The sequence below is a fragment of the Lethenteron reissneri genome, chromosome 28, assembly GCF_015708825.2.
Source record: "Lethenteron reissneri isolate LAM-NWPU_2019-01 chromosome 28, ASM1570882v1, whole genome shotgun sequence".
Classification (NCBI taxonomy): domain Eukaryota; kingdom Metazoa; phylum Chordata; class Hyperoartia; order Petromyzontiformes; family Petromyzontidae; genus Lethenteron; species Lethenteron reissneri.
Genome location: NC_083806.1, coordinates 9,647,234 through 9,662,261, shown reverse-complemented (window position 1 = coordinate 9,662,261; position 15,028 = coordinate 9,647,234). Strand labels below are relative to the sequence as shown.

Below are 15,028 nucleotides of genomic sequence, written 5' to 3'. Positions count from 1 at the left end.
CAATTTCAAGTCTTTATTGAAAACTCATTTCTTTAGCACTGATTTTTGTTTAGTTTAGTTGTCCTTCCCCGGACCTCTGATTAGTACAGTTAGCTACGTAAGAAGTTCAACATACATACATAATGAACAATCCCTAAGCACATCCAATGCATTGCAAATCTATATATATTTTTATCCCGACTAGTTATTACTAGGAGATAAAACCAAAGATGTGAGGCACTCGGTTAGTACTATCTCGGTCAGTCCAAGTCCATCGATTAGCGTTCATTCATATTTGCTAAATAATTTTTACTGCATAAACCCAAGAAACCAGTGCATTTCAAGCCCCAAAAAGCTCAAGAATCATTATTTCCCAATTGCTATTGTGGGGAATTTACACATTTAGAAAAATAAGGCAACATCAGCATGTAATGCCTAATCTAGGCCAAGTACCAGAGCTTTCATCTTCAACTTTACAGTAGAAAACATTTTGCAAATACGGTGCCAGATTTTCTAAGTTATTGATACACCTTAGGCAATTTATATTGTCGACATATTCGAATGCTAGTACAAAATTACTTTTAGTTTTAAAATAGATCTATAAGTACGTGTGATGCAATTTGATTGTTAACAGTGCAGAGCAACTTAAGGCACAACAATTAAATATGAGCCTGGCTGGCTTGCCCATCCACGCGAAGAGCTGGGAAGTGTAGCATTTCACGCTGGGTTGCCCAGAAGGCCAGGCCTTTCTCATAGTAGGCTGCCTCATTGATAAAGGCAGGGATAGTGACACTAGGGCCCTTGTACGGAATGGTTGCTCCATCCAGAGTGAGGAATACAGGCTTTCCTGGATGCAGTGGCTCCCAGTCACGATCCTGCGAGGGTGATGAAGGAGAAAATGCACCAATGCAATTACATCTCCACTCGTCTTTAATTGGGGTGGTGGTATGTGTGTTGAGGTTAAAGACAACAGCAGTGCTGAGGGAAATAGTGTAGGATTCATAAGTAAACTCCATACTGAAGGGAATTCAAACTTAAAAATGTAATGAAGTAAATTATAATTTTTAATTAAAATTTGTATTTAATAAATACCAACATGTAAAACATAACTCAGTTATAAATTAAGATACTAATCGATAAAGTGTTGATAAGACATTCCTGGATTTCTATTTTGAGATATTTTACAAAAGAGATATGGGACTACTGCAAAGACAAAAATACAGGTTGCAAGGGTAAAAAAGCATAGATATTAAGGTGTAAAATGTTTGCAATGGTTTTTTAAGTTAGAGGCGAATTAACGAAAAGAGCAAAACCACCCTTTTGATGATGGACAATGCAGTGTGTAGGCAGTAGAGACCTGTAGATCAGGGTGGATGACGGCTGTCAAATTCCCATGCGAGTCCCGAGGGTAATCAATGCGCTCAGTGACACGGCACACCTCCAAGTTGCCAGCCGGAAACTCGTGTCCTACGTCACGCATTGCCAACAAGAAGCCACGTCACAACGTTAAAGCAATGTAGGCTGTTAATACGTAATGTATATACAGTAAAACCTTAGGATTACGAGTAACTTGGTCTGCGAGTATTTTGCAAGACGAGCAATTTTTAAAATAAATATTCATTTGATAAACGAGCGAGGTCTTGCAATACGAGTAGTACGTGTATACGCTTTGTCTGCTGAGCGTCACGTGATCACAACTGATATACGAGTGCTTTGGATTACAAACACGTTTCCAGAACGAATTATTCTCGCAATCCAAAATTTTACTGTATATTCAGAGACTGGATTGGCAGTCGTTGACAAATACATAACATAAAAAAATGACATGGGAAACTGAGGGAAAATATACTGCTAGGTGCAAGTAGCGAAGACACCCAACGGGACAGTAGAGCTGGCGATGTTACCGTGCGAACAGAATGGGGGTGGGTGCTGCAAGCTCTGCTACTGTGCAAGTGCAGATGGACGCTGCATGCAAAGTTGTTGTGCCAATGGGAAAAGGGGCAAAATGAGCAAAACTCATGTGTATGCCAATTGTCAACTGTGCGAGAAAACACTGGCTTAAATATTTCGTGCAAACCTTTGTGCTTTGTCCAGCCACATGGTTTATAAAGCCACACAAAAATGGGGATAATTTCCAATGAGTGCATGATGTTATTGACACTCTACACGAGTCCATCAGATCTTTCCCACATAAATTGGATTAAGTTATTTTATTTGTGTCCCGTGCGTGGGAAGAAAAAAAATGCAGAATTTTCCAACCTGTGTTGAAAAGATGCAGGAAGTCAAGGGCCGTTGTGACCAGCTTCCTCATGCGGATGAGAACATCTGCCCGTGCAACACCTTGTGGTTGAGGCCCAAGCTCTAGTGCTAAAACACGCATCATAAAAGTATAAAACAGAAGATAATTAAAGGAAAATTGTGTTTGGAAGCCGTGATGGTATATATTAAAACTCTAATTCTCTCCTCACACGTGTCGAGGCAAGGCGTAAGCGTTGTTCTCAGGTCAAGAGAGCTTGCACCATCTTGCGTTTTGCACTGCCTCATGGGTAAGTTTGCCTGACTACACGTGATCAGTCCATGACACGGTAACATGTTAGGTACATGTCACATTGAGCATCATCCCTTTCTGAAATTTAGTTTGGCTAATTCAAGTGTTTATACATTATTCGGGACACCCTGTAGGGGGTTGTGTAATAGTTCCTCAATAATTAATGGTGGATTAGAGTTGCCATTTTTCACATGTTGCTTTACCATTTTTTAAAGGCTGGTGGATAAATGAGGTTGTTGTGCATGTCCTCTGCACACCCATTGTTGGGCCACTGTAACTTTTTGATTTCTCTTAAACCGCTTTGGGGCTTTAATACTTCACATCTCTTTAGATGTGAACTGGCAGCTATACAAAATCAAGCCAAACCCTCAGCACGTGACATTTGTAAAATCTACCGAATAATGTACAAAAAGAGTTGAATAATAACATTTGTAACGGTCCAGATTTTGCACACAAGTCAACAACTCAGAGGCATGAAGCCAAACCCAGGGCGGCTCCAAAGCCTGACCAAACCGATAGGCCTTTAGATGTTTTCTTGAAAGTCAGAGTGCATTTAATGTTGCAGATTTGCAAAGGGATAAGAGTTCCACACCAAGGGGGCGACAGCAGAGAACCGACGTGAGCCTGTAACAGTTCGAGATCTTGGTGTTCGAAGCAGATTGAGTGACGCTGCCTAGGGTTCTACACTGAGCTTCAGTAGTGAGGCGAGGTATGATGGGGAACTGGCGGTGAAGGCACGGTGACAAAGGCAGGCGATTTTGTAATTTGTCCTGCTGGCGAAAGGGAGCCAATGAAGAGTATGGACAGCGGTGGCTGAGTCGAGTCATATAGATGATGAACACCAAGGACGACAGGAGCAAGGTTGTTCTCTAATCGTTGCAATTTGAGGATGTTTCTTTGATGATGATGAGAATGGCATTACAGTCGTCGATGCTAGACCCGACTATACTCCAGGCGAGGGTGTTCGCAATATCGATGGTAATGAGTGGACGTAGATGACGAAGAGCCTTGAGATGATCGTTGCAAGTTGTAATACATTATTACACATACCTAATAGTCTACAATAGTATACACTAATAGCAAAAATTTGTATCTATTTTTTCGTACACACTATAAAATATATGCAGTTACTTTGCAATACGCGCATGTCCTATTTCCAAATGCTTGGTTTTTCATTGCATTTGTGTCTTGTTTTTAAAATTAGCAAATTCAAACGAGCTGTCCATTTCAATCACATTTAAGCCATGGCCAGCGTGCTCCAAAAAATATCGAACCCGTGATAGCGGCGCTTCAGTCCAAGAAACGATTAAGACGAAGTTTCAGAGGTGGATCGGCATTTTTTAAAACATGTGAGCAGACTTCTTGGTTCTTTCGGTAAAGTCACGTAGAAGGGAAATAATAAAATAATAAAACATAATAAAATAATTCTCACGACGTTTCGGCCACAATGCAAGCAGTCGTCCTCAGGCGAAGAACAGGCGTTGTGGCCGAAACGTCGTTAGAATTATTTTATTATGTTTTATTTTTATTATTTCCCTTCTACGTGACTTTACCGAAAGAACCAAGAAGATGAATCCCTGCAGTCACGAAAGCTTTCAATCGAAATTTAATAATTTTATTATTTATTATTTATTATTATTTTATTATTTCCCTTCTACGTGACTTTATCGAAAGAACCAAGAAGATGAATCCCTGCAGTCACGAAAGCTTTAAATCGAAATTTAATAATTTTATTATGTTTTTTTTATTATCATTTTATTATTTCCCTTCTACGTGACTTTACCGAAAGAACCAAGAAGATGAATCCCTGCAGTCACGAAAGCTTTCAATCGAAATGTAAGCAGACTTCAATTTCTTTACTACCATGCACGTCATGGTTTTGGGTGAATAAGTAACAAAAAACATGACACTCAATAATTTCTCAATTGTGTCCATAGTATCATCCTTAAGAAAGCAGACGTTGGTGTATTGTACGTGACCTAAAAAAGGCCCTTTGTGGAAGAAGATCGTCAGGTTTGCTTACCAAGGCTATGCTTGGCTACAGATCTCCCTGTGGCATACTGCAGCACAGGGTGCTCTGTGAGTAGCACAGGGCATGGCATGGGTTGGCACTTGCTCTGAAGATCAAATGGAGAAACAGAAAGTGAAATAAAAAGCATTACAAAGCAACGGAATGCAGTGCCTCGCAATGTATGGTCAGCAGCCTCTCAAAAATGGACATCCGAACACCTTTACCTATAAATAAGCCTTACAATTGATACGTCTAGCAACACTGCCTTCAATTGCATAACCAACTACATGTTGTGAGTTAAATAAGCAACCTAACATTCTATCGGTTTAATATAGTAGACATATACCTACGCATATGTCATTGGCTGGCCAACATGTGTTTGCAGCTTACATTAGGCGTAACACTATTGCAGGTGTGTGCAAAGTTTAATTTAATCCTCACTGAAAAAAGCTTTAAATTTGTCTCAAGATAGCATGGAACACACAGTATAGATGTGTAACTACAACAGTAATTGTGTTTTGGGTTGCAAGTTCCTTTAGGTACTGGTGTGTCAGTTGGATTTGTGATAATAATCCTGTAGACTGTAGTTTTCAATAAAAGAGAGAAGATTGGTGTTGCGAAAAGCCACAAGGTAGTTGAGCGTGCTTACCAGAAAATCGATTACATGAAAAAGGCAGACATAAAAGAGTTGAAAAAAGGCAACTTATTGTGGATAGGTGAAAGATAATCAAAATGTAAGCCAGTCAACAGTAGTACAATAAAACCAGTTTTAAAAAAATAACAGATATTGGACAATGGCAGGTGGGATTTCGAAAGAATCAAACAAATGGTTTAAGCCACAAATCTCAGTACAGCACTTGAGAACTCAAATACTTAAGCTTGTTTATACATCCACAATCAGTTTCACCAACGAGGTCTAACATAACATCTTTGAGTGTATAATTACAAATGTATTTGTCTAATGCAGTTAATTTAAAATTAAAACTGTGCACACAAAACCTGTTTACGTGAAACCAGTTGGGTAGTCTAAACAAGCCTTGTGTAGTCTGCAAATAGACATCCTTACCTATGCCATGTTTGGATACACTAGTTGCATAACACCTCTCCACACCTGCCATCTCATTCAAGAACACTGGGCTGATTGCACTCTTACAGATGTCCTGTGGGAGGTCAGAAGTAAATATAAAGGTAGAAATTAAACACATTTTGGAGCAGTGCCTTGAAGAAAATTGGTGATCTTCCAGTGACGATTAAGCCATACATGATTGTTATTCTTTAGGATATCCTTTAAATTAGAACCAAAGATATTTAACCAATATCCTTCCGTAACTGGCCAGAGTTGGACCAACCACTGCCCGTCTGCATCTCAATTGCAGTGCAAAGTGGTGTGGGAACCTAAAATTAAATACGCTTTTCACAAGCCACAATTTTTTATGTTGAGTTTGCATGTGATCAAAGCCTCTTTCAAATAATCACGATTCGAAAAATGCCTTGACTTATTGGCAGGACCTTAGCATCGGTGAGAACCCATAGGCAAGTTACTTTACAACTGGTTTCTTGATTGTTTAAAAGTTACGGTGGACAAGAATAATTCAAAGTTGATTGACGTTAATTCTAGATTTAAAGCTTTCGTGACTGCAAGGATTCATACTCCTTGGTTTTTTCGGTAAAGTCACGTAGGTAAAAAATAAAATAAATGAAAACTGAAGGACGCTTGTGTTGCGCCCGAAACGTCGTGATTTAATTTAGTTGTTTTCATTTATTTTATTTTATTTTTTACCTAAGTGACTTTACCGAAAAAAACAAAGAGTAGGTTGATTGACATTTTCCATGACCAAGAAGGTATATTACATTTGTTAATTGTAAAATATATATTTCTCAAATATATACAAATATTGAATCTTGCATGATATTTTGGAATAAACAAAACAGCTCATGTTTGATGCATCACCTGCATGTATCGAGCCATGTGCAAGGCCAAGATGTCGGCGGAGTTAGACACAATCAGGCAGTTGCCCATGTTCGACGTGGTGTTGTGCATGTCTATTATAAAGTCAAAGGCTTGATCCGAGCCCTTGGGCCCAAACAGGCGATTTAGTTCTTGTGCTCGTAGAGTCTCATACGGGGTGTCCTCCTTTACTTCCACCCTTTGTGAATCAAAAACACAAAATACAAAAAAGGCGTCATGTTAATAGTTTCAACTAGCTGAAATTCATGTGACCAGATGAAAAGTTGATATTCACTTTGATAATACATTTTATCAAGTGATCATTAGCCAATAATTGAGGCAGTTTCATTATTAGACATAAGCCAGGTTCCATCCTCATAGCCCAGTGATGCCACAATCCTATGAGCTGATCTTATTTTTCCATCTCCATGGTGGTTATCCTCTCTAGCATGTACTCTCCTTTGACTGGCACTCCACCATTACCACTCTCGACCATTGGCCATCAACCCCTGCTAGCGAACCGTCTTGCCCAATCCCACTTACTTTTCCACACAGAAAATATCAACTCACCTTGTGTCAATTTTCATAAGACATAAATCATAAAGTTTTTCTTTACAAAAAATTCCATGCATGTATTATGAGCATAACAATACATTTTAATTGACGAATTGCTGCAAGCCCACCACTTAATCCTAGTCAATACTTCATAGAATCAAAATGTCTGGATTCCAAACAAGAAGTGGGAAACATACTTCCTGCTGCAATTGCAGATACCTTGTATCTAGGTGTTCTGACGCTTACAAGGATTCCCCCGGGAAAGACATAACCAGGCTAAAACAAGGCACACGATGGGATGACGGGCACTCTCACTTACGCGAGCTGTTCGTGCGTGAAACAGCGGTTGAGATCGGTGTCAATGTAACGTGTGCAGCGCTGCACGGCACGGGGGTTGGCCACGACAGGCGTGCTGCTGAACGACGGACGAGATATCTCCGCAGCTGCCTCGCCAGCGTCCGACAGCCAGTGGCGCGCCAAGCACACCCCGGACATTTCGTCTCCATGTGTGCCGCCAAAGATAGCCACGCGGCTGACGGGTGGCACCGATTCCATCCTTTGCAAGCTGCTTGGGAGACATACCGACGCATACGAGAGGGGCTGAAACTGGTCTGGTGTGGATGTTCAGTGCGAATCATTGCAATCATAGCATGAGGAATTTCACAACATTTGCTTATCCCCAACAACAGCAATAGCCACCAAATCACCACTAGGTGGTGGTGGTGAACATCGCTGAAGTGCTTATGCCAGGCTGTCAACTTTAAGGTTGTTAAGAGTGGCACGTATGCAACTGTTTTTAGTTGTGTGCCCAAACCAGGTGTATATACATGTGTAAAGTTTGCATTCGTGTTAGGTATGTGTTTAACAGGTTTATGTGAGAATAGGGTTTCCCCTTTTTTCTGTTAAGTATGTGTCCGTGACATTCTGTATGTACAGTACCCGTCAGCTAAGTACAGTACTTAATCAGGACACGTCTAAGTCTGTGTTAAAATTTTAACTGGATTAGGGGCCGTCCATAAATGACGTCACGCACCTAGGGGGGGGGGGGGGTTGAGAAATGTGACGTCACATCCAAATGCGCAACTTTAAATAAATACTATATAGACAACACGTTCTACTTAATTAAATATACATTCAGTGCATGTAGTACCTTGTACACTAGGTTACGTTACATTCAGTGCAGTACCGTGTACACTAGGTTACGTTACATTGAGTGCAGTACCATGTACACTAGGTTACGTTACATTCAGTGCAGTACCTTGTACACTATGTTACGTTACATTCAGTGCAGTACCGTGTACACTAGGTTACGTTACATTGAGTGCAGTACCATGTACACTAGGTTACGTTACATTCAGTGCAGTACCGTGTACACTAGGTTACGTTACATTCAGTGCAGTACCGTGTACACTAGGTGACGTTACATTCAGTGCAGTACCGTGTACACTAGGTTACGTTACATTTAGTGCAGTACCGTGTACACTAGGTGACGTTACATTTAGTGCAGTACCGTGTACACTAGGTTACGTTACATTCAGTGCAGTACCATGTACACTAGGTTACGTTACATTTAGTGCAGTACCATGTACACTAGGTTACGTTACATTCAGTGCAGTACATTGTACACTAGGTTACGTTACATTCAGTGCAGTACCGTGTACACTAGGTGACGTTACATTCAGTGCAGTACCGTGTACACTAGGTTACGTTACATTCAGTGCAGTACCATGTACACTAGGTTACGTTACATTCAGTGCAGTACCATGTACACTAGGTTACGTTACATTCAGTGCAGTACCGTGTACACTAGGTTACGTTACATTGAGTGCAGTACCATGTACACTAGGTTACGTTACATTCAGTGCAGTACCGTGTACACTAGGTTACGTTACATTCAGTGCAGTACCATGTACACTAGGTTACGTTACATTCAGTGCAGTACCATGTACACTAGGCTACGTTACATTGAGTGCAGTACCGTGTACACTAGGTTACGTTACATTCAGTGCAGTACCATGTACACTAGGCTACGTTACATTCAGTGCAGTACCGTGTACACTAGGTTACGTTACATTCAGTGCAGTACCATGTACACTAGGTGACGTTACATTCAGTGCAGTACCGTGTACACTAGGTTACGTTACATTCAGTGCAGTACCATGTACACTAGGTTACGTTACATTCAGTGCAGTACCATGTACACTAGGTTACGTTACATTCAGTGCAGTACCATGTACACTAGGCTACGTTACATTGAGTGCAGTACCGTGTACACTAGGTTACGTTACATTCAGTGCAGTACCATGTACACTAGGCTACGTTACATTCAGTGCAGTACCGTGTACACTAGGTGACGTTACATTCAGTGCAGTACCGTGTAGAATGCGTTACGTTACATTCAGTGCAGTACCGTGTACACTAGGTTACGTTACATTTCGTACGTTACCGTGTACACTTGATAACGTTACATTCAGTGCAGTACAATGTACACCAGGTTACGTTACATTGAGTCCAGTACCATGTTCCGTAGGTTACGTTACATTTAGTGCAGTACAATGTACACTAGGTTACGTTATACTCCGTACGTTACCGTGTAGCCAGGGTTACGTTACATTCCATGCAATACGTACCCGCCTTAGGCCACCTTAACGTTACATTTAGCGCATTAAAAACGTCGCATGGGGCATGCCAAGCGTTACATTTCCGTGGGCGTCGTTTCGGGAGTCCGCGACGATTTATCGATTCGGAAAACGACGACTCTGAGGGGAGAGAGAGGGGGGCGCTGAGGGGAGAGAGAGGAGCTTCACGTGATCAAGATGACCGCACTCACTCACCCGGCCCGGGGTCGTTGTTGTTGTTCGTGAAGAGAAGGGAGAGACCGTCGTTGTTGCTGTTGCTGTCGCTGTCGCAACTTTCAACGACGTGGTGGTGGTAGGTAGGGGGGGGGCGTGTGTGTGGAGACGTAGCGAGTGCGATAAATCAAAGACATCGACCAACAAGCGTTGATTGTAAGATCTCTTTGCGTCTCCGAGGGGCGGTGAAGGAGAAAGTTTCAAAGTCCAACGCGGCGGCCACCATCTCCACACCCCCCCACCAGCTCCACACCCCCCCCACCAGCCCCCACCAGCCCCCACCAGCCCCGCCCCACCCCCCCCAGCCCCCCCCACACCCCCCCCACCAGCCCCCACCAGCCCCGCCCCACACCCCCCCCACCAGCCCCAACCAGCCCCGCCCCACCCCCCCCCCAGCCCCCCCCACACCCCTCTCACCACCCCCCCACCAGCCCCCACCCCCCCACCAGCCCCCACCCCCCCACCAGCCCCCACCCCCCCACCAGCCCCACCCCCCCACACCCCCCACCAGCCCCACACCCCGCCACCAGCCCCACCCCACCCCCACCAGCCCCACTTCCCCCCACCCCCCCCCACCAGCCCTACCCCCCCCCACCCGCCCCACCCCCCCCTGGGCGTCACGTGACCACGCCCCATTCAGAAAAGTTGACGGTATTCAGTCAATCTTAACTTCGGAGCATTCAGTCATTCAGAAAAGTTGACGGCATTCAAAGATTTAAAGCTTTCGTGACTGCAGGGATTCATATGATTGGTTCTTTCGGTAAAGTCACGTAGAAGGGAAATAATAAAATAATAAAAATATAAAACATAGAAAAAGAGAATTTATTATTATTATTTTATTATTTCCCTTCTACGTGAAAAGTCAAGAATATGACATTCAAAAAGTTAATGTTCACGCAAATTACACACAAAAGCGCCAAGACCCATCCTTTTTCGGTGCCAGAACGACAGAAGCTCATGGAGAACGACTGTGCTCAATGAACCCTTCCATTGTCATCTTTGATATTCCCTCTTATGAATTCTTTCTTTCATAGAATATGGGCAGGACCTTATAGGGGTCTCGTTCATCAATGCAATGGTGTGACACAGGGTTACCGCCTTCCCTGTCTGTTCAGAAAATACATTAGGGAAACGCCCGAGCAATTCCAACAAGGAATCTTTGCTTTCTCCACCCGCTATCTTAAGCCGAACCTGATCAACATTTATAGGAGTGGGCTGTTTCCATATTTCAGCAATGGAAAAGTAACGCTCAATGGCGAAACCAACAATCATATTGCCACATCAACAACATAGCGCGTAGTACAGAAAAAATCGACCCCAAGAACCATTTACAATGATAAATCTGAGACAGCTAAAAAATCGCATCACATCTTTGTCCCCCCCACACTTATACAGAGAGGGACTTGCCCTTGAACTCGCAATACCGAATTATCTGCCAACGTGACTGTCAGTCCTTTTCTCAAAAATGTGTTAACGCAAACACAATTTGAGTTATCAACGAAAGGCTGATCATGCACCTTAAACAACACGAGTCCCTTTGACACTGCCAAAAGTCGAGAGCGTGTAGACTGTGACCCTGCTATATTTGCAACCCAGCGTTTTGACAACTTTCCTGGTGGACGAGAACGAACTGCGCCTGCTTTAAACGTTTTCACGAAACATCGAATAATAAATTATGTTAATCGAGCACGGGAAAACTCCATATAATAAATTATGTTAATCGAGCACGGGAAAACTCCATATAATAAATTATGTTAATCGACCACGGCCAAACATCGAATAATAAATTATGTTAATCGACCACGGCCAAACATAGAATCATGAATTATGTTAATCAACCACGGCCAAACATCAAATCATGAAATATGTTAATCGACCACGGCCAAACATCGAATCATGAATAATGTTAATCGACCACGGCTAAACATCGAATCATGAATTATGTTAATCAACCACGGCCAAACATCGAATCATGAATTATGTTAATCAACCACGGCCAAACATCGAATCATGAATTATGTTAATCAACCACGGCCAAACATCGAATCATGAATAATGTTAATCAACCACGGCCAAACATCAAATCATGAATTATGTTAATCAACCACGGCCAAACATAGAATCATGAATTATGTTAATCAACCACGGCCAAACATCAAATCATGAATTATGTTAATCAACCACGGCCAAACATCGAATAATAAATTATGTTAATCGACCACGGCCAAACATAGAATCATGAATTATGTTAATCAACCACGGCCAAACATCAAATCATGAATTATGTTAAATGACCACGGCCAAACATCGAATATGAATTATGTTAATCGACCACGGGCAAACATCGAATCATGAATTATGTTAATCAACCACGGGCAAACATCGAATAATAAATTATGTTAATCAACCACGGGCAAACATCGAATAATGAATTATGTTAATCAACCACGGGCAAACATCGAATAATAAATTATGTTAATCAACCACGGGCAAACATCGAATATGAATTATGTTAATCGACCACGGGCAAACATAGAATCATAAATTATGTTAATCGACCACGGCCAAACATCGAATAATAAATTATGTTAATCAACCACGGCCAAACATAGAATCATGAATTATGTTAATCAACCACGGGCAAACATCGAATCATGAATTATGTTAATCGACCACGGCCAAACATCAAATCATGTATTATGTTAATCGACCAAGGCCAAACATCGAATCATGAATTATGTTAATCAACCACGGCCAAACATCGAATCATGAATTATGTTAATCGACCACGGCCAAACATAGAATCATGAATTATGTTAATCAACCACGGCCAAACATCAACTCATGAATTATGTTAATCAACCACGGCCAAACATAGAATAATGAATTATGTTAATCAAACACGGCCAAACATCAAATAATAACTTATGTTAAGCAACCACGTCCAAACATCGAATCATGGATTATGTTAATCAACCACGTCCAAACATCGGATAATGAATTATGTTAATCGACCACGTCCAAACATCAAATAATAACTTATGTTAATCGACCATGGCCAAACATCGAATCATGAATTATGTTAATCAACCACGTCCAAACATCAAATAATAACTTATGTTAATCGACCACGGCCAAACATCGAATCATGAATTATGTTAATCAACCACGGCCAAACATCGAATAATGAATTATGTTAATCAACCACGTCCAAACATCAAATAATGAATTATGTGAATCGACCACGTCCAAACATCGAATAATGAATTATGTTAATCAACCACGGCCAAACATCAAATAATAAATTATGTTAATCGACCACGGCCAAACATCGAATAATGAATTATGTTAATCAACCACGTCCAAACATCGAATAATGAATTATGTTAATCAACCACGTCCAAACATCGAATAATAAATTATGTTAATCAACCACGTCCAAACATCGAATAATGAATTATGTTAATCGACCACGGCCAAACATCGAATCATGAATTATGTTAATCGACCACGTCCAAACATCAAATAATAAATTATGTTAATCGACCACGTCCAAACATCGAATAATGAATTATGTTAATCAATCACGTCCAAACATCGAATAATAAATTATGTTAATCGACCACGGCCAAACATCGAATAATGAATTATGTTAATCGACCACGGCCAAACATCGAATAATGAATTATGTTAATCGACCACGGCCAAACATCGAATAATGAATTATGTTAATCGACCACGGCCAAACATCGAATAATGAATTATGTTAATCGACCACGGCCAAACATCGAATAATGAATTATGTTAATCGACCACGGCCAAACATCAAATAATAACTTATGTTAATCGACCACGGCCAAACATCAAATAATGAATTATGTTAATCGACCACGGCCAAACATCAAATATGATTTGAAGCTTTCGTGACTGCAGGAATTAATATTTGGTTCTTTCGGTAAAGTTAGATTTTTTTTAAAATTAAGTTATAAAATGTATTTTCTAGGTGACTTTACCGAAAGAAGCAAAGAGAAACATCGAATAATACATAATGTTAATTTAACACGTCCAAAAAATGTAACCATGAATTGTGTTAACTTAACACGTTTAAACATTTGAATGTACATTATGTTAATTAAACACGTGCAAACATTGAATACACATTATGTTCATTAAACACGTGCAAACATTGAATGCACATTATGTTAATTAAACACGTCCAAACATTGAATGCACATTATGTTAATTAAACACGTGCAAACATTGAATGCACATTATGTTAATTAAACACGTGCAAAATTGAACACACATTATGTTAATTAAACACGTGCAAACATTGAATACACATTATGTTAATTATACACGTGCAAACATTGAATGCACATTATGTTAATTAAACACGTGCAAACATTGAATGTACATTATGTTAATTTACCTCGTGCAAACATTGAACGCACATTATGGTAATTAAACACGTGCAAACATTGAATGCACATTATGTTAATTAAATACGTGTAAACATTGAACGCACATTATGTTCATTAAACACGTGCAAACATTGAATGCACATTATGTTAATTAAACACGTTCAAACATTGAATGCACATTATGTTAATTAAACACGTGCAAACATTGAATGCACATTATGTTAATTAAACACGTGCAAAATTGAACACACATTATGTTAATTAAACACGTGCAAACATTGAATGCACATTATGTTAATTAATCTCGTCCAAACAGTGAATGCACATCATGTTAATTAAACACGTGCAAACATTGAATGCACATTATGTTAATTAAACACGTGCAAACATTGCATGCACATTATGTTAATTAAACACGTGCAAACATTGAATACACATTATGTTAATGAAACAGTCCAAACATTAAATGCACATTATGTTAATTATCCTCGTGCAAACATTGAATGCACATTATGCTAATTAAACACGTGCAAACATTGAATACATATTATGTTAATTGAACACGTCCAAACATTGAATGCACATTATGTTAATGAAACATCCAAACATTGAATATACATTATGTTAATTAAATACATCCAAACGTTGTAAATATTTATGTTAATTAGGCTCCGCCCATCTCCCCCCCCCCCCCCCACCCCGCTGGCAGCA

At 40.4% G+C, this 15,028-nt stretch overlaps 1 protein-coding gene across 2 annotated transcripts; it reads right to left on the bottom strand.

The window, feature by feature from the left end:
• Positions 1-10,159, bottom strand: LOC133348934 (aspartoacylase-like). 2 transcript variants are annotated; one of them, XM_061562072.1, is made up of 7 exons: positions 9,876-10,159; positions 7,361-7,606; positions 6,490-6,685; positions 4,551-4,644; positions 2,239-2,346; positions 1,337-1,446; positions 1-854 (listed from the first exon to the last, which is right to left on the bottom strand). In XM_061562072.1, exons 2-7 carry the CDS (start codon positions 7,594-7,596, stop codon positions 639-641), a joined length of 960 nt encoding a protein of 319 aa, XP_061418056.1. In that variant the 5' UTR covers positions 7,597-7,606; positions 9,876-10,159; the 3' UTR covers positions 1-638. The 2 variants fall into 2 exon arrangements, with proteins under 2 accessions (XP_061418056.1, XP_061418057.1); XM_061562073.1 differs by lacking the exon at positions 4,551-4,644 and adding an exon at positions 5,605-5,698 and having other exon boundaries at positions 9,876-10,157.
• Positions 10,160-15,028: the final 4,869 nt, after the last annotated feature.

Bases quoted from the DNA above. Each gene is read 5' to 3' on its own strand.
- LOC133348934 (XM_061562072.1), bottom strand. From the start codon at position 7,596: ATGGAATCGGTGCCACCCGTCAGCCGCGTGGCTATCTTTGGCGGCACA. The intron at 4,645-6,489 runs GTGATGCATCAA...TTTGATCTTCAG, and splicing joins ACATGGCTCGATACATGCAG to AGCAAGTGCCAACCCATGCC. The intron at 855-1,336 runs GTCTCTACTGCC...TCACCCTCGCAG, and splicing joins TCATCCACCCTGATCTACAG to GATCGTGACTGGGAGCCACT.